The 25,385-nt window shown below is 39.4% G+C and overlaps 1 protein-coding gene across 1 annotated transcript in view; it reads left to right on the top strand.

Annotated features, from left to right (window-relative positions):
- The window catches only part of EGF (epidermal growth factor), a 95,335-nt gene that overhangs the window by 44,650 nt on the left and 25,300 nt on the right, over nucleotides 1-25,385 (top strand). The window contains exons 8-15 of the mRNA XM_045998355.1: nucleotides 7,127-7,249; nucleotides 8,142-8,267; nucleotides 9,343-9,479; nucleotides 11,718-11,866; nucleotides 16,115-16,219; nucleotides 17,494-17,717; nucleotides 21,777-21,944; nucleotides 22,830-22,979. Coding sequence (XP_045854311.1) covers nucleotides 7,127-7,249; nucleotides 8,142-8,267; nucleotides 9,343-9,479; nucleotides 11,718-11,866; nucleotides 16,115-16,219; nucleotides 17,494-17,717; nucleotides 21,777-21,944; nucleotides 22,830-22,979 — 1,182 coding nt within the window. The remainder of the gene's footprint in view (nucleotides 1-7,126; nucleotides 7,250-8,141; nucleotides 8,268-9,342; nucleotides 9,480-11,717; nucleotides 11,867-16,114; nucleotides 16,220-17,493; nucleotides 17,718-21,776; nucleotides 21,945-22,829; nucleotides 22,980-25,385) is intronic.

Raw genomic sequence — 25,385 nt, 5'->3', positions numbered from 1 at the left:
TTGGATTATTCCCTTAATGATTATGTAGAGTTCTTTTTTGTCTCTTTTTATAGTCTTTCAGCAGTTTGAATATATTATGCAACTTTTTTCTGTCCTGCAGAGTTTCTGCTAAAAAATCAGCTGATAGCTTTATGGAGTTTCCCCTGTATGTAACTGGTTTGTTTGTTTGTTTTTTTTTTTTCCTCTAAAATTCTCTCTTTATCAGTACTTTTTGTCATTTTAATTATTACTGGTTTTTGTTTGGACTTCCTTAGGTTGATGTTGCTAGGGGCCTTCTGTGCCTCTTGAATATGGATACCTGTTTACTTCCCTAGATTTGGGAAGTTTATAGCAATTATTTCTTCAGATAAATTTTTTGCCCCCTTTCTCTCTCTTCTCCTTCTGAGATTCCCATAATGTAAATGTTATTAGGCTTGATGGTACCACTGAGTTCCCTTAACCTGTTCTTATTTTTTATTATTCTTTTTTCTTTCTCCTTTACAGGTTTACTGCTTTCCATTATCTTGTCCTCCAGCTCACTGATCCATTTTTTTTTTTACTTCCTCTAGTCTACTATTTATTCCCTGTAGTGTACTGTTATTTCAGTTATTGAGTTCTTCACCTCTGATTGATTCTTTTTTATATTTTCTTTATCTTTGTTGAGGATCTCACTGAGATAATCCACTCTTTTCTTAAGTCCAGTGAGTATCTTTATGACCACTATATTTAATGCTTTATTAGACATATTGCTTATCTCTATTTTTGTTTATTTCTCTTGCTGTGATTTTGTCATTTTTTTTTCAGTTGAGATATATTCCTCCATCTCCTCACTTTGTCTAGCTCTCTGTATCTATTTCTTTTTTTCCTTTTTTTAAAAATTAAGCTTTTTATTTATTTAGTTTGGAAAGGGAGAGAGCATGAGTGGGAGAGACAGAGGGAGAAAACATTGAAGCAGACTGCATACTGAGCATGGAGCTCTATGTGGAACTTGATCCCACAACCCTGAGATCATGACCTGAGCCAAAACTAAGAGCTGGATGCTCAACCAACTGCAACACACAGACACTCCATTTCTATTTCTGTGTGTTAGGAAAGCCATCTATGTCTCCTGCTCTTGAAAGTAGGGGCATTATGAAGAAGAGGTCCTATAGTGCTCTGCAGTGCAATGTCCCTTGTTCACCAGAAATTGGCACTTTGGAGGTGTCTTCTATGTGTTTTGGGTGTGCTCTGTTGTTGTGACTGAGCCTTGTTTACCTTTAGTTCAATTATCAGCAATGGCTCTTTTCACCTCTTTACCTGTTGTGGAAAGGATTTTGTTCCTGTGGTTTTTGTTGGTCATGGTAAGTGTACTCTTTAATCCCTATCACCTATTTGACCCATCTCTCCACCCAACTCCCCTCTGGTAACCATCAATTTGTTCTCTATAGTTAATAGTCTGTTTCTTGGTTTGTCTTTCTCTCTCTCTTTTTTCCTTTGTTCATTTGTTTTGTTTCTTACATTCTACATAAGAGTGAAATCATATGGTGTTCATCTTTCTCTGATCTATTTTGCTTAGCATTGTTCTCTCTAGCTCCATCCATGTCATTGCAAATGGCAAGATGGCATTCTTTTTTATGGCTGAGTAATATTACATTTTACACACACACACACACACACACACACACAGAGTTCTTTATCCATTTACCTATTGATGGGTACCTAGGCTGCTTCCATAATTTGGCTATTGTAACTAATGCTGCAATAAACATAGGGATACATGTATCCCTTTAAATTAGTGTTTTTGTATTTTTTGAGTAAATATCCTGTAGTGCTATTCTGACAGGTATGAGGTGATATCTCATTGTTTTTATTTGTATTTCCCTGCTGATGAGTGATGTTCAGCATCTTTTCATGTGTCTGTTGGCCATCTGTGTGTCTTCTTTGGAGAATTACCTGCTTATGTCTTATGCCTGTTTTTATTTTTTTATTTTATTTTATTTTATTTTTAAGATTTTATTTATTTATTTGACAGCGAGAGAGAGAGATCACAAGTAGGCAGAGAAGCAGGCAGAGAGAGAGAGAGAGAAGCAGGCTCCCTGTCGGGCAGAGAGCCCGATGTGGGACTCGATCCCAGGACCCTGAGATCATGACCTGAGCCGAAGGCAGGGGCTTAACCCACTGAGCCACCCAGGTGCCCCTTATGCCTGTTTTTAAACTGGATTATTTCGTTTTTGGGTATTGAGTTATATCAGTTCTTTATATATTTTAGATACTAACCCATTATTAGATATGTCACTTACAAATATATTTCCCATTCAGTTGTTTTTTTGTTTTATTGATTGTTTCCTTTGCTGTGCAGAAACTTTTTCTTTAGTATAGTACCAATAGCTTATTTTTGCTTTTGTTTTCCTTGCCCTAGGAGACATATCTATAAAAAAAATCACTGTGGCCAATGTCAGAAAAATTACTGCCTCTGCTCTCTTTAAGGATTTTTATGGCTTCAGGTCTCACGTTTAGGTCTTTAGTCCATTTGAGTTTATTTTTGTAGATAGTGGAAGAGAGTGGTCCAATTTCATTATTTTACATACAGCTGTCCAACACCATGGTGTCCCAACACCATTTGTTGAAAAGACTGTCTTTTTTCCCATTGCATATTCCTGACTCCTTTGTTGAAGATTGTTGACCATATAGTTGTGGGTTTATTTCTGGGTTCTCTATTCTGTTCTATAGATCTATGTGTCTATATGTATGCCAGCACCACACTATTCTGATCACTACAGTATTTTAGTATATCTCGAAATCTGGGATTGTGACCTCCAGTTTTGTTTTTTGTCTTCAAGTTTGCTTTGGCTATTCAATCTTCTCGTGTTCCACACAAATGTCAGATTATTGGTTTTAGTTTCATTCTGTGAAAAATGCTATTGATATTTTGATAGGGGTTACATTAAATCTGTGGATTGTTTTTGGTAGTATAATCATTTTAACAATAGTCATTCTTCCAATCCATGAGCATGGAATGTCTTTCTGTTTCTTTGTGTCATCTTGAATTTGTTTTTATCCGTGTTTTATAGTTTTTAGAGTATAGGTTTCTCACCTCTTTGTTTAAATTTATTCCTAGATATTTTACTGGTTTGGGTGCAATTGTAAATGTGATTTGTTTTTCTTAATTTCACTTTCTGTCGCTTCATTATTAGTATGTAGGAATGCAGGAGATTTCTGTACATTGATTTTGTGTCCTGTGACTTGACTGAATTCATTTATCAGTTTGAATAGTTTTTTGATGGAGTCTTTGGGGTTTTCCCCATATAGTATCATGTCATCTACAAGTGGTGAGAGTTTTTTATCTTCCCTACCAATTTGTTGTCTAATTGCTGTGGCTAGGATTTCCAGTATTGAATAAATATAATCATGACTGTGTACATCCTTGACCCTTGTGTTATTAATGGGCCAGTCTGGGGCCACTTTGTGGTTGAGTTGGGTCACAACAGATGTTTGCCAGAGCTGTGGCTGCACCACACTGCAGGGCACTCTCCCTGTGTTGTCTCCTGAGAGGCTTTCAGTGGTGGCTGGTGCTTGCAGTCAGACTTGATGTCTGTCTCCACCCTCCTGCTGGAGTTGCAGTCAAACTGGTGTGTGTGGTTATCTTCCCTTCTCCTCAGGACGGGAGTCACTTTGGAGTGGGGCTGACCCCTGACTGGGCTGCTTGCATAAAGCCAATGTTGTGGAGCCACTTGGAACGCTTGCCTAGGGCAGGTTAGATGCAGTAGGGGTCCACAGGAGAGTGTGGGGGCAAGGTGTGTTGTTAGTAAGCTAGGTGGAGAGTGTTTGCACTACTGGCTCACACAGGTGTCTGTGTATCTGGACCAGGGGGTAGGGGAGAGGAATAGCACTAGCCAGCTCTTTTATTCTTGGAGAAGTCACCTGAAGATCCTTGCCCCTCCTGTGAACATTCTGAGATTAGTAAATAAATCTCCTTCTTGTATACTACAGGTGTTTTTCTCACTGCTGCTTCTATGCTGTATCTCCCTGAGGCTCTTTGTCATGTTATCTCTTTAAAGGTAGGGATTCAGTTTCCTCTTGCCCTCCAGCTCTCCCAGAGCTGAGCCCACTGGTATTGAAAGGTCCTGGTGTTGAGCCAAGCCCCTCTGGTTTTCATAGCTAATTGTTATGGGGCTTCATCTTCCCAGGGTGGGTTCCCCTGTGCCTGGGGTGACTGCGATGGGGTCTGCTCTTCCCCATTCTTCATGCTTGGAGTGGCACTCCCTCCCAGGGAATGTCTTGCCATGTCTTGCCATGTTCCCAGCCATGTCTCTACAACTAGTTGTGAAGAGGTTGTCTCCCACAGTCTTCAGGTTGCTTTCTGGATTATTTACCCTGATATGGGTGTTATCTAGGTGTATTCATAGGATGAGGTGAGTAAGGCATCTTACTCTGATGCCTTCCATGAAAGCTATTTGGACATAATTCTGAAGATATCAAAATCACCTGGGTCATCAACAGCTAGTGTGTTAATGACCTCTCTGATATTTTCCACATGCTGTGCCTAATTTAATGTTATTGTCACTGTAGTGATGGATACTAGTTTTGGCCAACATGGCACAGTACTCTATTTTAGATTTCTGCAAGGCTGGGCAACAGTTGTTGGTGCGGATGACCAGTTTTATTTGCCTTGTCTAATCATTTTCAGAGTTTTCTTGTACTGCAGTATGCACTTTCCACTCTTCATAATGGGTTAGAGCCTAGAATTGATCTATTCCAGCAACTTTTTCTTATTCTATGAGGACACCATCTTCCTGCCTTAGGTACAGGACAGTTTTCAAACAAGAGAAGACACTAAGATGGTTGGGAGTGACCAGAGTCCAATGGTCTTTCAATGAATGGTTGTGGTGGCCTTTAAAAATAATATATAGGTCCGTGACTTCACCAAGGGTTTCAAATGGTGAGATCTAGTTGTATTATTTAGTCTTAGTTGTGCTTCATAAAGAGCACTTTCTCTCATTAACTTTTTTGTTACCTCAAGATAGAATTCTTACATTAAAGTCAGGATAAATGTTGAATTTTTTTTCTTCCTTTATTTATATAAGTAAATGATATGGTTCCTTAGCATTTTCTAAAGATGAATGGTGAGTGTTTTTTAAAAATTAATTATTATGAAGTCATGGGTGTTTAACATTTTTAATATGGTTCAACCTATCACAATTGTTGTCCTTACCAATGAGCAAATTGTCTTCTCCTTGGCCAGTGGGAGCCTCTTCAAAGACCCCAGTAGTCTTCAAAAGTTGCCTTGTTATCTCATAGTACATACTTTCCAGGCATATCTTGTATATTCTCTGTTCTAGACGTGGCATTTACAATTTCTTAAAGAGCAGTGCTCCTTTTTAATGAGAAAATTATATTTAGAGAACATAACCTGCTATTAAGTTAGTCATTGTGTCTATTCTTTTGGGGCATCAGAGCTAGGAATACACTTTTTAAAAAGAGAAATATGGGGACACCTGGATGGTGCTCGGTCAGTTAAGCGGCTGCCTTCAGCTCAGGTCATGATCCCAGGATTCTGGGATCGAGCCCCACATTGGGCTCCCTGCTTCAGCAAGGAGCCTACTTCTCCCTCTTCCTCTGCTTGCTGCTCCTCCTACTTGTGCTCTCTCTTTGTCAAAAAAAAAAAAAAATCTTAAAAAATAAAAAAATAAAAAGAGAAATATGCTATGAATGTATACAGACACATCCACTTTCAATTTAGGATCACATTCTCAGGCCCTTCCTATAGATTTCTTATTGAATCTACTAACATACTTAAGTAGAAATTAATGTTTAAAACTATGTATATTGTCTAGTCCTGTTCCAGAGATGATAGTGAATAGGTCAGTCTGAGTGTCAAAGTGCTTATGGCATTTGAGGCTTTTAAAATAGACAGATGATAATGAGCTTTTTGGAAATCACCCACTACATTTGTGCTTGTCTGTGGAATTTGCCCTTCTTCTCATACCATGTGATTTACCTGTTGCAAATATACATAAGTGCATGATGTTAATCTATTATGGAATCCACTGCGTGCCAAGCATGACAATGCATAATCTCACTTGATTGTCAAAACTTCTAAGAACCTCTATGGTACACATATTTTATATTTTAATCTTTGATTTACTTGGAATTTATTTTGATGTATGGTGTAAGGTAGGGATTTAACTTTTGCCTCAGATCATTTCTTGGTTATTCTGTGCCATATTGGATGATCTTTCATGATTTAAAATAACATTAGTACAGGGGCACCTAGGTGGCTCAATTGGTTAAGCATCTGGACTCTTGGTTTTGGCTCATGATCTCATGGGTTCTGGGATTGCGTGAGGCTCTGTGCTCAGTGGGGTCTACCTAAAGATTCTGTTCCCCTCCCACTCCTGCAACTCACGCATGCATGCACTCATGCTCTCTCTCTCTCTCTCAAATAAATAAATCTTTAAAAAAACCTCTATCACATACTACATTCTTATACATACTTGAGTCTTTTCTAAATTGAGTTTTCTATCTGGTTCTGTTATCCTCTCTGTCTAATCCTGCACTCATTTAGTTAATGCTCCTTTATGATACATTTTGATGTTTGTTCAGAGCCTTTCATTCTCTTCCTACACCTAACCACGCCCATATAATGTTCTTAAATTTTTTTTTTTTTACATATACAATTAGTTTTCTAGATGAACTTGCAAACCATTTAACTAAGTTCTATTTAAAATAAATAGTTCAGTGGTTCAAAGCCTCTGCCTTCGGCTGGGGTCATGATCCCAGGGTCCTGGGATCAAGCCCTGCATCGGGATCTCTGCTCAGTAGGGAGCCTGCTTTCTCTTCTCTCTCTGTCTGCCCCTCTGCCTACTTGTGCTCTCTGTCAAATAAATAAATAAAATCTTTCAAAAAAATAATTTGATGACTAGTAACTTTGAAAATATTTGACAAAAAGAAACTCAGAGGAAGCTAGAAGCACTTTCCAAAATAAGGTCTTTCTTTAATTTTTTTAGATTTGAGATCCTTTTTTATTTTTACATCTCTCTTATCATAGCATTTCATAAATATCTGATCCTTGATTTAACTTACTCTTTTTAGCATAGCATTTTTATTAGCAGTTGATTTTGCTAAATCTGATTTAACACTAATCTTGACTTTATGCTTCATTAATTAGAATTAATTTCCTGTCCAAGCAATACGTCCAAGTGTAGCTATGACTGTGTTCTGACATCAGATGGTCCCGTATGTTTCTGTCCTGAAGGCTCAGTGCTTGAGACCGATGGAAAAACATGTAGTGGTAAGTTTATTGACTTTTGGTTTGTTTGCAAACATTAATTTTCTGAGTGACACCTAAAGATTGATCTTATTTATAAAGGAGAAGAGACTTTCCAACATTACACATTAAAAGATATTTGTGCAACAGAGTAACATATACATTTATATCAGGTTTTTGTTGACATATTTTCTGTTTTAGACAGCATGGTATCGTAGTTAAGGGCAAGGGCTTTGAAATCAGACAGCTCTGAGGTAGTACTACCTGTTAGTAGCAGTGTTATTTTGGACTAGTTACTTGCCCTTCCTTAGTCTCATTTTTTTCATCTGTAGAAGTTAGTCAGCCCTGCTTCCTGGATTTATGGCCAGCATCAAACAAGATGATGGGTGCAGAGTTTTTAGCCTATTCCTTGCAACTAATAAATACATCTCTACTTCATCTTCTTAGAGACTTAAGCATATAGTGGGCTAGATGTAACTTAAAATTAGCATAAGAGATATATGTGGCTTTTTTTAAAAACAAAGAAAGCAAAAAAAAAATCACGAGTTCAAAAATATATGTGAGAAAAAAAATATATTACTCACTAGGAAGAGTTGGACCAGTTGTCAAACTCTTCAAAATATATTCCTTATTCCAGCCGCTGTCAGCGCACTGGTCTTCAAACTCAGTGGTAGAACGGAGGACAGGGGCTGTTGCCATGTGAAGGGTTAACATTCAAGCTATAAGGTTATAGGAAAATAGAATATGGTGACAAATTTCCTCCTAGTCTCTGAAAAACAAACTTGATTTCAGCAGTATAAAAGATTGTGGAAATGGTTTTAAAAACCCTCACGTATTGGGCTCACTCAATGTTTTGATGAAAAATTGTTACATTTTTGAGTGACATGGTGTCATGAGCAAGTGCTTGTTTTTGTAGGCTGTTCATCACCTGATAATGGTGGGTGTAGCCAGCTCTGCCTCCCTCTCAGCCCAGTCTCCTGGGAATGTGGTTGCTTTCCTGGGTATGACTTACAACTGGACAAAAAAAGCTGTTTGGCGTCAGGTTAGTGCTATGGATGTTTGAAAGCATGTCTCTGCAAAAAAGATTATATGAAAACATTTTATTAGAAAGATGGGGAATTAAATTGTGTTTGGCTTCTGAGTGGAATGTCTGATTTTTTATTTTTCTGGAAATAGAAAATGAATCATGTTGTCAATATGAATAAGAATCACATAAATAATCATGTTTGTGAGGAATGTTTCTAGTTTATCAGCACTCAGCAAAGAGTTGCCATTATATCAAGTATGGCATTCCAGTATATGTGAAAATCATGACCAGAACTGTTTTAAAAGACTTCATAGCTTAGAGACGTTTAATAAATATTTGTTGATTGATTTGATTTCCATCTCTTCAGAGAATGTAACCGTCATAATACTTTGACAAATTCTGTCGCTTTTATGTCAAGATTTAATATGCAGTTGAATGCTTGAATAATTTTTTCATCTGCTGACATTCTATCTCTTGTGTCCTTCAACAGCCTTGGATTCCTAGATTTATATCAAATTGATCTCTCCTGAGGTTCATTATGCTTATAATCTGGGGTAACATAATGAAGAGCCTGCAGAGTTTGCCTTAGACCCCAATACTCTTAACTTCTCAGGGCCTTCGTGAATATAGTGTAATCTGAGAGTGAAAATTATCAGGGGTCTTGTTATTAACTCAAACAATAATGCCCCCCTTTCAGAAGTGCCCAGGTCAGAGAAGTGAATTTATCCCGACATGAATTAATATTATCTGCTAACATTAATATGTTTCCATATGTGTGAGCCAAGGAGATTATGGCACTAAGACTTGCCTCATCTAGCTATGGTGCTGGCTATTTAATGCTGGCTCTTTTTATAAGTAATTTGCATTTTAAAAGCAGGTACCTAGACAGAGGGGAATCCAGTAAAATAGAACTCTGGTAAAATGTCACTTCATAGGAGAAATCTTCTTCCCTGTCTTAACCTACACCACACTGGTGGGAAATTAAGAAGATAAGGACTGCAGAAAGAGGGCACGATGAAAAGAAGTCAGAAGTGCTCATTGGGTTCCAAGGCATATTTTAAATGGAGGCATACTTGAATTTGGTTAACAGGACCGCAGCCATTTTTACTGTTTGCCAATTCTCAAGACATTCGACGCTTGCATTTTGATGGAACGGAGTATGGAACCCTGCTCAGCCAGCAGATGGGAACGGTTTTTGCCCTTGATCACGACCCCGTGGAAAATAAGGTATGGCTTTGTCGTTGAACAGAGGTGGCTATGCCTTAAGGACAGAGTAGAGGATTTTATCTCAGCAGATGACCTGAACTACTTGAAAATCCTCTGCTAAGTTCAGAATGATGAGGCGCAGAGAAATGTAGATGCAGACACTGGAGTGTAATTTGGGAAATGTTAAGGGCTCTCCCATTCTCATAACACTACCCTGGCCCTTACTGTGACTCAGCTATTTTATTGGAAATGATTGAGCAGACTCTTAAATGTAGTCTCCTCTTTGGAGATGAGGTTTGGAGGCTAGCACAGTGCTGTACCCACAGGAGGACTATCATAAATAAGTTTTTCGTTATTTGCCAATAGTGGAAGTGGTGGGAGGCTGGGGTGGGTTATATTTGTGCTAGGTTAGAATGTGCTTGAAATGATATGGTGCCTTCTAGAGTTTAATCTTACGGTAGTTATACATTTACATAGCTATTAATTAATTATTTAGTTTTGACTAGATAGTGCATTCATTCCTAGAGTTTTAAACTTTGTATTTTTGTGTCTTCCTGATTTGAAACAGTCTGGTAAATGGTCGAAGGAGACAGTGAAGCAGATTGATTGTGTTTAATTGTTATGGTTTGATAGCCAAATATAACTCTTTTTGCAAAGAGAAGCTTTATACTTAAACACGAACAACAACAACAAAATCCTTCTTTCTTTTCCTTGAACTGAATCTATATGACTTCCTGGAAGAATTATATTAATAGAAAGAAAATAACTAATAGGAACAAAATCAGTTCAAGATTCATTTGTTACCAAACTAGTTTTTTTTGCCGACATAGTCAGCATTTATAAGGTGACTAAAGAGACCTAGAACTTGCAGTCATGTGGCTGCTTTTCATTTCCCTCGTCAGGTTCTCCTGTTCTTGCTCTTCAAACTGGGGTCCTTGGACCGGTGGCACTGTTATCACCTGGGGCTTGTTAGTACCGCGGACTCCCAGGCTTCACCTCTGACCTCTGAAGCAGAGTCTGAATTTTAACAAGATTTCCAGGTGATTCAGGTGTACACTTGAGTTTGAGAAGAGCTCTAGCTTAGTGTTTTTTTTTTTAATATTTTATTTGTTTATTTGACAGAGATCACAAGTAGGCAGAGAAGCGGGCAGAGAGAAGGGGGAAACAGGCTCTCCGCTGAGCAGAGAGCCCGATGCGGGTCTCAATCCCAGGACACTGAGATCATGACCTGAGCTGAAGGCAGAGGCTTTAACCCACTGAGCCACCCAGGCGCCCCGAGCTTAGTGTTTTTTAATAGGAGAAGTACCCATTTTTGTCTTATGGAATAGAACCTTTTCTGTTTCATCTATAGCGAAAGATGATAACCCATTGGTTAATGAATTACCACTTCATGAACATTCTCATCATTGATTATAAGTTTATGTACATATGTCTACTCAGCTAAAGTCCACAAATGCTATCATTAAACTGTCAGCTGACCCACAGCAGTTTTTAACACTCTCACAACATTCTTGTACCCGCTGGCTAGTCTGCATAGGAGAGTGAAAAAGAGCTTTGCAGTTGCAAGTTAATGTTCTGTTGGAGATGGATTAATTAAAATGTAATTAAATATGGTTAGAGATAAAAGAGATGTTAGCAAATATCTAGTTTAACTTTGTCATTTTTCCAGTTGAGAAGATTGAGTTTAATGACTTGGCCAACTCAATTAAAACAAAGAAGGGCCTGAACTAGGAGACCTGTGTCTCCAGACTTGTAGGGACGTGTAGGGCTGTGGGTTGAGCAGTGGAAGACACAGCCCAGCTTGTAGCCCCCACTAAACTGTTCATCATTGCTCCCTTTCAGGCTGTAGAAGCCATTAGAGTTCAAGTACAGTGGCTTGGTTATTGACCAATTATCAAAGATTAACAAATTACCCAGTAGTAATAGAAATATGTGCCAGGCATAGGGATAGATCTGTATCTATATGTATATAAATGTACACAGATATAGGTATATCTCCTTTTTGGATTCATATTATTATCCCCATTTAACCAATGAGGACACTGAGGATCTGAGATCTGGAGGAAGCTACTTATGTTTACACACATCTGGGAAGCAGCAGAGGCGAAATGCGGAATTCCATTGCAGGTGTGTCTATCTCCAAAGCCAAGTTCTTAGTGGTTGCACTATATGATCTTAAGATTTACTAACCATGTCTGTGTACATATTCCACATTAATTTTTAAAAACAAATCAGAAATGCCTGTGTTCTTTTTCGTAGATATACTTCGCCCATACAGCCCTGAAGTGGATAGAGAGAGCTAATATGGATGGTTCCCAGCGAGAAAGGCTTATTGAGGAAGCTATAGATGTGCCAGAAGGTCTTGCCATAGATTGGATTGAGCGTAAATTCTACTGGACAGACAGAGGGTATGCTTCCTCCTTCACTTGTAAGCCACATGGGATGGGAGTGAGGCGTAGGTGATAACGCTGGCCTCAGCCTCCACTTTGAACCCAAGAAAATATTGCTGGACACTTGGGTGGGACTGGAGGAAGGATGCCCCTGATGCTGTCCACATTCCCTCCACTCCCCCCACTCTACCAGGCAGGGCGGTCCTCGTCTCATCAAGACTGGATCTGTATCCAAGGGAGGATTGTGAGGACCAAGGAAGTAACCTAGGCTTTTGATCTTCAGGCTGTGGTCAGAGAAAGGCAAAGCCTGTCTGAATACAATCACTGAGCATCCTCTGAGCATCTGCTCTGGATACCCCCATACCCTCGGTAACGTGGGCAAATGCTTGTTCCACGTATCAGCGTAAGAGATGTAGAAAGAAGGCGATACGTAAATAATTGCCAAATGAAAGGTGTGCATACCTGGAGGGGCTTGGAAGAAGCTCCAGGAATCAGCTAGCCCCACCCCCTCAGTGTACAAACCAGAAGGCACATGTTGTCTCCTCGTGAATAAGCATGAGAGGAGGGAGCAAGGCTGAATGTGGGAGTTATGAGCCAAGTCTTCACGAGAGTGGAGAGATGGTCTACTTGCCCTGATGCTGGCTTTCCCAGAACTAGAGAGAAGCTAGGCTGTTTCTGTCCTCTGGGCATACTGCTCCCCTGGCTGTAGAGGGGCAGTTGTGCTTAGTGTGTGTGTGGCTTGTGTGAACCCCAGGAATGGCGGAGGTGGGAGGAGGGTAGGGAAAGGAAGTGACTGCGTCTTTTCTGTGTGCTATTGAGGACCACTCCTTGCTTCTGAGAGAGGCCGCTAACCGCAGAGAACAGGCAGCTGTCAGAAGACGGGATGAGAAATTCTCTTTGTTCTAGGATGTTTGATCAGAGCTCTTAAAGCCACAGAGTGTAATGGTAGTCAACCTATGCAACTGTGTTAAAGTGAAAGAAGGTAGAATTAATTAGGATTTCACCTTAGGAAGTCAGTGGTCCCAATCCAGAAGGAGAAGTCCTAGGGAACAGGTTTGTAGACGTGGGGGTAGTTTTCCTATGTCCCAGAAAATTTTTTTGGTCTGGATAATCCATGGGAGACAAATGGTGTTTTAAAAATGAGCCAGATGTGTGGTATGGTGTACAGTTATCAATAACATGGTACCTTTATATTCACAGTAGTCCATTTTCATTCATTCATTGATGTTTGTTTACTTAGCATACCTTTATTCCTTTATTCTTTGGATATTTATTTATTGAATATCTGAAATGCATCAGACGTTATGCTAAGAGCTTTATAGTCATGACACTGTGAATCCCAAAAAGATAAGTTTTCTTATCCCCAATTTAAAGATGAAAAAAACTGGGAATTAAAGAGGTAAGGTAGCTTCCCCAATGGCAAGCAGCCAGCAAGAAGTAGATCTGGAGTTTTAGTTGTAGTAATGATAAAAATCATAATAACAGCCTCCTCTGTGTGGAACGTACTTAAAAGGATGTTTTAAAATGTCATTTGTGTGTAATAACAGAGTTTGTCTGCGGCTGTTCCCAGAAAGGTAAACGTTGATCCAGACAGCAGATGTCAGCCGCTCTTGGCCTCTCCAAGGATGCCAGGTCTTCTCATATTTCCTGCATTTGCATGGCACCTTTAATTTTCAGTGTTTGATTAATGGCCCCATGGTACCTATTGCAAGGCAATGCCTTCAGGAGATAGTCAGGCACCGCTGTGGGCTGGAGAATCAGACCTCAACTTCCCTAGTTCACGGACTTCGGTAATAACAAGCCCTTCTAAGTCCTCTTCCCTCTAATGGCAGCTGTTAAAAGGAAACCTTTAATTTATCTGGAAATGAGAGGTTTATAGCTTGAAAACCTCAATATTAGCTAGAAATTGGATTTAAATAATTGAGATGCCAAGCTCATGATATTAGATTATATGGTAACTCAGCCAATTGAAAGAACCAGAGTGGATGCTTACCGTTTATATTGGCTGAGGAAAAGACATTCACATCAACATCTCACTGTAAGAAGGAAGCTAATTGATCATTCCACTGGCAATGCTATTATTTAGCATTAAGGAATCCTGATTTTTAAAGTCAAATGCCCAGCAAAAATGAATTAGGAGGGCAAAAATATATGTTTGCTCATGATTTATACCTCCTGGGAGGTATAAATCACTCTTCCAGGGCTCTGGGTGGACAAGTCCTGGCCTGGAAAAGGGTGGGTTTTGGGGCATCCTAGAGGCATCGAGACCAATTAGATCATGAAAAAAAAGAGAAAGACACTGCATTAGATCAACAGTCGTGCTTGGAACTCGTGTGCACCCAGATGTCCATGCTTGTCTTTGTTTTCTCATCACCTACACTGGAGTTAGAGATTTGCTTTCTGGCCGAATGAAATAGAAATGTATTACTGGGTGAGCCCCTGGGGAGCTGTGAAAGTAAATTCCAGAAATCCTGCCTAAGACAGCTCCAGCATCAGGAGCTTACATCCGTCTTGATTCTCATCAGTTCACTCCTCCTCAAAACAGTAAGAATTTAGAGATGATGTAGCCGTGAGATCAGAACCAACAGTTTTCTCTCCCCTGGTCACAAGCAAGTGAACTCAGAATTCCTTCCCTCCCACTCAGGGAAAGGCTAGGTGACAGTTGACACATCGAGTTCAAAAATACCTTCCAGCCGGCAGTACCTTGGCGACAGATCACTTCATCTGGAAATAGAATTATCTTCTAAGAGTGGCTCTGTTGTGCAAATGGCTTCCAGTTATCCAGTGCCCTGAGTTGGTGGTTTGTACCGTGTACTTGACCAGCACAGGCTCTGAGCCATTTTTGCCTTTGGCTCCCTCCCTCACAGAAACTATGAGGAGGACTATATGAAACCCCTTCCCCACTGAGTGGCTAAAGTACACTTACATAAATCACGCAGAGACCTCCTTAGTGTTTAGTAGAACAGGGAGGAGAGAATAGTTCTGCCCTGTGTTTCTGGTCAGGCCTGTTTTATGTGGACATTGCCCACAAGAGCAAAGGATAGGCCTTTCCGGATGTTGGTTGAATGAATTAAAGATAATTATACTTTCCAGTGTACAGTAGGGAAACAGGCTGAGCAGATGACACGGGGTGGGAGGGGAGGTTCTTACCCTCTCAGCCTGTGGTCCTGCCCGCTCCTGGTTGCTGCTTGGAAGCCCAGGTTAGTAAACAGGGTGAGGCATGCTAGAATAAGGCATCTGTCTGAGTCTTCCACTTGCATTCTTTATGTTCCCTAGACTATAATTCCCTCAACCTCTCCTGCAGGACTCAGCTTTGTAAGGACAGAGGCAGGGTTTTGTTTACTGTTGTCTCTAATGCTTCAGCAAATCTTTGACACATAGTAGGTGCTCAGTAAATACTTACTTGTAATAAAGGTAAGTTTAACAACTAGAAATATCAGGAAATGAGGATTTTCTTCTCTGTCAGATTCCAGAGGGTTGTTTTTTTTTTTTAATTTTAAAAATTTATTTATTTGTCAGGGGGCACCGCACAAGCAGGGGGAGCAACAGGCAGAGGGAGAAGGAGGCTCCCCGCTGAGCAAGGAGCCCATGGCAGGACTTGATCCCAGGACCCTGGGAGGGTGACCTGAGCTTAAGGCAGACACTTAACCAACTGAACCACCGAGGCACCCCTATTTTTTATTTTTAGTGTAAAGATTAGCAATAATATTTCAGTACTCCCATTTGTCTTAGAATCATATGAAAGAAAACAAAGTCAACAGAAATTTCGCCTCTGCTGTCCTTGTGCTAGCTGCCTCTGTCACCCTTCGAAGCCTACTCTCTCTCCTCCCTGTGATCTGTGACCATGAAGAAGAGAGCTGCTCCCCTCTGGCTTTCAGTGGGTTCAGCAGGAGCTGGGAGGTTGTGAAGAAAAGGGATCAGTGGTATTTACACCCCTGATTTTGTCCCTGCCAGGCCCCTGACACAGTCCCCTCTTACCTTATCCTTGCACTGTGTGTTTTAGTTGTGTGGGATAAATAGTGGGATGCTGATTAAAAGGCTATTTAAAAAAAATAGAATTCATGGGTGTATGTCCTGACATGTGTATATGTATGTGTGATGACCTTGACTTGTGTTGAGAGTATGTGGGTATGTGTGTGCACACATGTGATGGAGGTAGTTTGGAATGCCTATCTTTGCATTTCAGTAAGTAACAGGGAGAAGGAGTATGTTCGTTTAAAAAGTAAAGTTGATGTAACAAGCTCCTTTTTATTACATGCATCTTAGGAAATCTCTCATTGAAGGGAGTGATTTAAATGGAAAACATCGTGAAATAGTCATCAAGGAGGACCTCTCTCAGCCACGAGGAATTGCTGTTCATCCAATGGCCAAGTAAGGATTTGTGAAAATAAGGCACTTTCCCGTAGAGGTCATGAGAATTCATGTTTGATGTACTCGTGTCCAAAATTTATCTTAAGACCTCAGGTGCTCAGGGGATTCAGAAATCAAGAAAATCCATGAGATTGGTTCAAACTTTCAGAAATGATATAGCTAGCATGACTTCCTCGTCCTTTTATGTCTTTTGACTTTCTATTCTTACATAATAGTTTTGTTATTCCCATAAGCTTCCTTTTAAGTCACTTTAATTTTTTTTGAAAGAAGGAGAGGGCTGTAATTCATTAACCAATTAGATGCAAGCCCATGAAACTACTTTCTTTAAAAATCTACATTATTGCTCTCCTGAACAAAGGATGGTATTTGGATTTCGTGGCTTATGAATTCTATTTAGAGAAGACATAAGATGAGTTTGAATGATAGGTCATTCCTAGATTTCGATAACTGGAAATAGAAACCATGAAAGATGAGAGGACTATGTTGGTAATTGTGAATTTGACATATTGACCAAAAATATTGGTTTAGGTTTAGAGAATTAAGGAAAATAATGGATTCCTTCCTAGTTGTTAAAAAAAACCAAGGATTAAAAACTAGCCATGTTTTATTTCTAATGGGAATTTTATGATGGTCTATAGGAAATAATATACTGGCAGTAATCAGTAATTGATCTGGAGCCAGCCAAGTGATTTAAAAAGTGAGAGTGTAACCATCTCTAAACAAACCAGTATAAAAGATAATGAACCATATTGACCTCAAAAAATGTGCCTCAGCATCCAATTCATGTAACTTAAAATTGACCAAGTTAACTGAGTATACTGTATAAAACTAGATAACAAATAAATATGCTGTTTCCTTTATGTTGCAATTTTACATGTATAGTGAGTTTTATAAATGCATAGCAAAGGGACAGGCTAACAAGATTGTATTGCCTTTTGCAGCATGAAATGCTAATTTAAGAATATGTTCTTGAACACACTTTCAATTAGGAATATAGTTCAATTTTTCAAACTAATTTATTTCTTTATTTCTTCTTTATCCAATGATCTGAGACTTAATTCAGCATTTCCTATCCAAGATGCTCTACATAGACAAGATCATTTTTGCTATTGAGAACACTATATGTCCGGAGTACACTGCTATACTTTCTATATTCCTTGTTGTACCACTTCAGTTTATTCTGAAGTGATTTACATTGACGTTTTCAGTGATGAAAGAATGGAGGAATTTTTTTTCATGCAAATTTTATTTGTTGTATGCTTTCTTGATTAAAGGAAATTATTCTGGACTGATATGGGGATTAAGCCACGAATTGAAAGTTCTTCCCTTCAAGGCATTGGCCGACTGGTTATAGCTAGTTCTGATCTGGTCTGGCCCAGTGGAATAACAATTGATTACTTAACTGAAAAATTGTATTGGTGTGATGCCAAGCTGTCTGTGATCGAAATGGCCAATCTGGATGGTTCAAAACGCCAAAGACTTGCCCAGAACGATGTAGGTGAGGCTTTGGGATGGGTGATTTCTTCCTTTTGTCCTGAGTGTTGACAATTGTTAGATACAAAATGTGTTTACACATACACACAGATGCACACACACACACTCACCCCCCAGACATACTCTTCCCTCAGCCATATATGGTGAGAAAAGTATGGAGACAAACACACTGACAGATTTCTCTGGGGACTTCTGAACTACAAAGATTACCTTCACATTGGAATACTGGATAAAAACATGATGATTTATAAGCATTTCTTTTTGCCAAGATTTCCCAAAATCAGAAGGAAAATATTAAAAATTTTAAGACCTCTTTAGGGATAAGAACTTTATTCAGTTGTCATTTGTTAAGTTTTAGACAATGTCATTTGTACAACAAGTATCACCTTTAGGTAGTAATGAATATACATTCATAAGCAAAGATTAATATAGTTTTCTTTCCTATTATATTTTCAGATTTTTCATGGGGTGACATGTATGTTCATAAACATATTTAAAATGCTGTAGTCTATGCTGAATGTTAAAAAAGAAATACTGGGGATGTCTGAGGCTCAGTCGGTTAAGCGTGAAACTCTTGGTTTCAGCTCTGGTCATGATCCACAGGTAAAGAGATTGAGCCCTGGGTTGGGCTCCCTGCTCAGTGGGAAGTCTGCTTCCCCTCTGTCTTTACCCTCACTCCTGAGCCTGAACTCTCTCTCTTTCTCATAAATAAATAAATCTTAAAGAAAGAGAGAGAAATACTGAGTATACCAGGAGCCCATTTTCTTGAGCAGGAAATAACATATGATAAGACTGGCACCTCCCTGTAAGCACTTAGGTAGCAGTATTAGGGTTGGATTGAAATCTGGAGAGAAGGAAATTAGTCAGGAGGCTACAACTGTTGTCTACTCAACAGTCGATATAGGCCTGAGATAGAACATTGCCATTTCAAAGTAAAATGGAGGATTAGAGTATTAAAAAAAAAGTCACTGTGAATGAAAAACTTCAAGAATTTCGTAATAGACTCAATATCAAAATGAGAGTCAGGGAGATGCTGAGTTGCTTCAAAGATTCAGAAGCTGGTTGGTTGAGTAGATGCCAAAAATGTGGTCTATCTCTTTTATGAAGAAGCTGATTAATAATCTCCATATTTATTTTGTCCATTCTTTTTGGGTTATAAGAGATGAATTTCTAGATATATATATTATACACTAAATTGATCATGATAAGTATAATTAAAAATTTTATATACTTCCAAGATTTCTTAAAAATTAAGGATATAAGGATATATAAGGATATAAGGATATAAGGATTAATTTCAAAAAATTAAGCCTGGGTGGCTCAGTGGGTTAAGGCTCTCCTTTGGCTCAGGTCATGATCTCAGGGTCCTGGGATCGAGCCCCACAATCGGGCTCTCTGCTCAGCAGGGAGCCTGCTTCCCCCTCTCTCTCTGCCTGCCTCTCTGCCTACTTGGGATCTCTCTCTGTCAAAATAAAAAAAAATAAAATAAAAATTAAAGGTATACTTTATAATAAATCATAAGCTTATGTAAGATCATAGACTTTACTCATCCAGGCACTTAACAGATATTTATGGAATCATTTTGGGAAGTGGAGATACAGTAGAGAGTAAAACAAAAATGTCTCCTGTGAGGTCATGGGAGGAGGCATATATCATTTAAAAAATATATCACCCAAATTAATGGGAAATTATAGCTTTGATACATGAAGGCATAAAAGGATTTGAAAATTCCTAACCAGAATGTGAAGATACCATATGCTAACCCAAAAAGCATACCAAGATACTTTGTGAATAATTTCTATGCTGTTGTAATCCGTGACTAATACAATTTCCTGTTAAACGCCATTATCAGTGGATTTGGGGGAGGGTATATGTTGTAATGAGCACTGGATATTCTATAAGACTCATGAATCACAGACCTGTACCCAGGAAACAAATAATACATTATATGTTAATTGAATTTAAATTTTAAAAAAGCCATTATCAGATATTTGCTATGAAAAGATCGAAGTGACCATTTCCATCATTACAGTGCCATCTACTGGCATATAAGTAAGTGGTGGCTTCTCTGCTACTCACTCAGGATTTTTAATGTAAAGATTGAAGGATTCATTCATTCATTCATTCATTCATTCATTCTTTTTTTTTTTTTTAAATGAGAGAGAACATGCATGGTAGGGACTGGGGAGGGGCAGAGGGCAGAGGAAGAGAGAGAATCTTAAGCAGGCTTCAGGCTCAGTGTGGAGCCTGACACAGGGCTCCATCTCACAACTCTGAGATCATGGCCTGAGCCAAAATTGAGAGTTGGATGCATAACTGACTGAGCCACCCAGGTGCCCCCAAAGAAATTCATTCTTCACTTAACATTCAACCATGGCTCTTCTATTTAAAAAACTAATGAAGATTGTTTCTAGTGTGAGGTATTTGTTGAAAAACTATAGCTAATTCTCATCAACGATACTTCAGTATTAAAAATAAGAAAAATAAAAGTTTTTAAAAAGATTTTTTTAAAAAAAATAGCTAATTCTGACACATGCTACAAAATGGGTGAACCCTGGGGACATTATGATGAGTGAAATAAGCCAGGCACAAAAGACAAATACCATATGATTCTATCTACTTGACGTATCTAGAATAGTCACATTCATAGAAAAAGTAGAATGGTGTTTGCCAGTGACTGAAGGGGTGGGAAATGGGAAGGTGTGGTTTAATGGATATTAGAGTTTCAGTTTTGCAAGATAAAAAAGTTCTGGAAGTTGGCTCCATAACAAAGTGAATGTACTTAACACTACTAAAATGTATGCCTAGGTTAAGATGATATATCTTATGTTAGAGGTATTTTGCCATAACCAAAAAAGCCTCATAGCTATATAAAAAATGTCTGTGCCACATTTATGGCTTTAATTGGGAACAAAAGGCTAGAGACTACTAAGATGCTCATAATGGCTCTGGTCAGTAATGATGGATGGAGACTCATTGTCACCAGGACAAGTCATTTGAGCTTGCTGCCAGAAGAGGGAGACAGTCATTCTAATCCACCAAACCCACTGCTCATTTGCAAAAAAACTGGCTGGGAAATGTGACTGAACATGATTAAAGTTTCCAAATTTGGGGCTCCCTAGCTTTAGCCTCTAACCACTTGAGACAGTGTATTACAGCATTTCCCTGCTTAGTATAAATACTTGAATATCTTATCAGGGCAGTTCCAGGGGCATGGAGAGGTGAGTTAGTTGAGGTGGGGTCAGAAGAGCCCACTTAGGGGTTGATAGGAGCCGTGAAAATGGAGGCAGTAGATAATAAATGACTTTTAATCAACTTGGCCAAGATGGGAAGGAGAAAGACAAAAGGAAGCTAGAGGGGTCAGGGAGATGAGGATGTTAATGAGCTAAGGGAAGGCAGCTAGTAGAAGGAAGGGAGTGAAGATGTAAAAGAAAGGGATAATTAACAGAACAAGGTGTGAGAGAAGGCAGGAAGAATGAGACCAGGAGCACAGGCCAATGCACTAAAACTAGATAACAGGAGAGACAGGAAAGGAGGTGGGGGTCCTAGGCAGGGAAATGTGTTGCTGGAGATGGGAATTTAGAGAGACTGTTACTGAGTACTTCAAATTGTTAAAGGTCCTTACAACAACTTGCAAGTTTAGCCTACTACTTATTGTTGCCACTTAAATTCCAAGGAACCTAGTGCAAAAAGAGGTAAAATAACTCACTGAAGTTTAGTCTATAGTGACAGAATCACCAAACACAACATTGCTGCCCTAGCCTCTTCCTTCTTGATATTCTGTCAATCAGCCCACATTCTCCCATGCCCCAAATGCTGTGTGACAATGTGAGGACCTCATACCGCTGGGCTCCCCTTCTAGGACAAGGTTCCCTCACCATATGGGTTTTCCCTGGTGCAGGCATAGGTAGTGGTGTGTGTCTTGCTTAGCAGCTCTGTTAAAGGAATATTTTAGTGTGGGAATTGCATGAGCATGTTGTAAGCCTTGTTCTTCTAAAAATATTCATGGCAAAGACAAGATGTACTTGTCTTGGATTCAAACTTGGATTTAAACTGCTTTCAGGGCACCCATTTGCTGTGGCCGTGTTTGAGGACCATGTGTGGCTCTCAGATTGGACTATGCCATCGGTAATGAGGGTGAACAAGAGGACGGGCAAAAACCGGGTACGTCTCCGAGGCAGCATGCTGAAGCCTTCATCACTGGTTGTAGTTCATCCATTGGCAAAACCAGGTACACTGGCCATGTCACACAGTGTTTCTTTGGCTGGCATCTGTAACTATTTTAATTGATAGGAGAGGATGGGGGGTATGGCAATTCTCACTAATTTGGGTAGATGTTAAGATTTCCTGAGATTTAGATTGGGTTTAAACTGAGACAATCTGGTAGTAAATTTGGGCTTTATCTTTCCATTCTCATGTTTGCTTCTCCTGACCAGCTTCTACTTAAGTTGGTCCTTTCCAAGGAGTCTTGGGTTAAAGGCACTGACGGTGGGGATGAGGGGGGGGGGCGGGGAATTTAGACTCCTGCAGTAGAAGCTTCTATCTCTACTAGGGCCTTTTCCTACCCCCCTGAGAGTGCCAGGGACTGAACAACATCAGTGTGCTGTACTAACTTCCTTCTGGATTGCCCCTTGTCAGTTTAACTAGATTATGAGTCAGCAAATAGGGATCATATCTGCCTAAAGAGCTTCTTGAACAAAAGTACTGATATACTGAGGTGCCTGGGTGGCTCAGTGGGTTAAGCCTCTGCCTTCAACTCGGGTCATGATCTCAAGGTCCTGGGATCAAGTCCCACATCGGAGGAGGCTGCTTCCCCCTCTCTCTCTGCTTGTCTCTCTGCCTGCTTGTGATCTCTCTCTCTCTCTCAAGTAAATAAATAAAAATCTTTAAAAAAAACAAGTACTGACTATACTCAATAAATATGCACACGGTAATAACATTTTGAGCTGATCTTAGAACTGGTTCCGCTAGGAACTCTTCTGAAATAGATCTTGATATAGGCTCCATTTAGATACACTGAGTTTTTCCCCCCAAAAGCTGTACTCTGTGATCTGTATCAATGGCACTTTTTTTGATCTCCAAGCCCGTCTGTGAATGTACCTCTTTTCCCCACAAGGAGCACAGCCCTGCTTACATCAAAATGGAGGCTGTGAACATATTTGCAAAGAGAGGTTTGGAACTGCTCAGTGTCTGTGTCGTGAAGGTTTTGTGAAAGCCCCAGATGGCAAAATGTGTCTGGCTCTGAATGGCCATCAGATACCGGCAGGTAAGATGATAAATTGTATGGTTAAATCATCTTATTTTGGCTCAGGGATATAGTTCTACATAATCCTCATACTTCTGCTGATGTTTAATATTTTGTTATTAAAAGCTTCCCTGCTTCGGGGTGTTTGGGTAGCTCAGTCAGTTAAGTGTCTGACTCTTGGTTTCAGCTCAGGTCACGATCACAGGGTGCTGAGATCGAGCCCTGCATTGGGTTCCATGCTGGACGTGGAGCCTGCTTAAAGATTCTCTCTCTCTCCCTCTGTGCCCCCCACCCCACCCCCCAAAATGCATTCCTGCTTTTAGGGATGCCGAGTCTTTTTGTTTTGCTTTTCTTCTCTTGTGAGTTTGGGCTTCTTATTAAAGACTAAATTCAGTCGACCTCTTCTAGTTGTAAAACTAACAAACAAAAGACACTATCCAAAACATTGAGTGCCAGACTCCACCCCTCCCTGGCATTTGCAGTGGAGTGGCCCAAACTTGGGGGCAAAAATATGCCAGCATTTTACCACCTCAGATAATGTTCAGATACATTTTGTTTAGCCATTTTTATGGCCTCAATTTTAGAGGTAGTTATATACAATCCTACCACATAACTGGTCTTAATATGAAAAACAAAGCCCTTTATAGTAAATAACCTTAGGATAGTAAATAAGTGAAGGGAATGTAGCCTGAGAAGGTTTGGATCCATGTTTAAAAAACTAAGTATGACTTTGAGGCAGAGGAAGGAAGAAGATATCAAATGTGATGTACAGCGAGTAGTGCTGGTCTGCTTCCCTTGAATGGGGATATAAGCAGTACTAAAGATTTTTTAAAAATTGGTTTATCTAGGGGCGCCTGGGTGGCTCAGTGGATTAAGCCGCTGCCTTCGGCTCAGGTCATGATCTCAGGGTCCTGGGATCGAGCCCCGCATCGGGCTCTCTGCTCCGCAGGGAGCCTGCTTCCTCCTCTCTCTCTCTGCCTGCCTCTCTGCCTACTTGTGATCTCTCTCTCTGTCAAATAAATAAATAAAATCTTAAAAAAAAAATTGGTTTATCTAGTAGGCATGGTATAAGCTTGGTGATAGATAAGCAGCAAACACAAGGATTGATTATCCATGGACCAGAATTGGAGATTTTGGATTTTCAGAATTTTCCATGGACTGTTGCTTTAGAAAAAACAGTTGTCAATATTTTTTGTTTTAGGACCCCTTTACACTCTTTTTAAAAAAAGATTGATTTATTTTTTATAAAGATAAAGATTTGTAAATCTTTATCTTTAGATAAAGATTTTATAAGATAAAGATTTATCTTAGAGAGAGAATGCACAGCGCTCTAGTGTGTGTGTGAGGGGCAAGGGGCAGAGGGCGCCTCCTCAAGCAGACTTTCCACTGAGCAGGGAGCCTGAAACTGGGGCTCGGGGCCACCACCCTGAGATCATGACTTGAGCCAAGATCAAGAGTCGGACACCAGGTGTCACCCCAGGACCCTTTTTCACTCCTAAACATGACTGAAAACCCCAAAGAGCTTTGTTAATGTGGGTTATATCTATCAATATGTATAACATTAGAAATTAGGACTAAAAGTTTTAAAATATATATCTATTATGCTTATAATAATATTCCAATATGTATGAGCATCACATATTTTTAGGGAAATAAATGAAATAACTATTTTCTAAAACAAAAATATACAGTGAGCATAATGGCACTGTTTTGCATTGATATCCTAATGTCTGGCTTAATATAGGGCAGATGGATTCTCATATCTGCTTCTATGTGAAATCTGTTGCTTTGTTGTTTTGCTTGAAGCCTATGAAGAAAATCTGACCTCACACATGGATTTGGAAAAGAGAGGATTGATCATTTAATAGCTTTTTCAGATGACTTTTTTGTGTATCTTCTTTCGATACTATGGCAGAACTGGATAGGTCGTAGTTTCTGAAACCATAGTTGCAGTATGAATCTGAAGCCACACCAATAAACTTTTTGTCACCAGCTATGTTAAAATCTAGTGGTCTATTTTGTACTTGGAGTGCTCTTTTACCAATGCATGATTTTGTGGCATCATGTTGGTTGTATGAAAATGCGGATTGCCTGAGTTGTGCTTATCTTCCAAGTGTCACACACACATATAAATCACGTTCATTAACTATTACCATCAAACTCATTAGACAGGTCTTTGAATTTTGGTATTTTCAGTCAAGCTCAGGGTAGAGAAGAAAAGTTTTCAAAATTCTACTTTTCACTTGGAAGCTGATATTTTATCATTAGCAATAAGTACTGTCAGTTGTTTTTCTTGAAATGACAGATTCACCTCATTTTTGGGAAAATGCTTGCCAAATTTCTAAGTGTTCATAACAAACTCTGTCAGTCAGCCTTCCAAGTGAAAATTATGTTCAATGTAAAAAGAGGCTAGTTTCAGCTCGCAGC

Source organism: Meles meles, chromosome 2, assembly GCF_922984935.1.
Source record: "Meles meles chromosome 2, mMelMel3.1 paternal haplotype, whole genome shotgun sequence".
In the NCBI taxonomy this organism is placed as follows: Eukaryota; Metazoa; Chordata; class Mammalia; order Carnivora; family Mustelidae; genus Meles; species Meles meles.
Note: the sequence above shows the minus strand (reverse complement) of the source record. Positions and strands in the feature narration are given on the sequence as shown.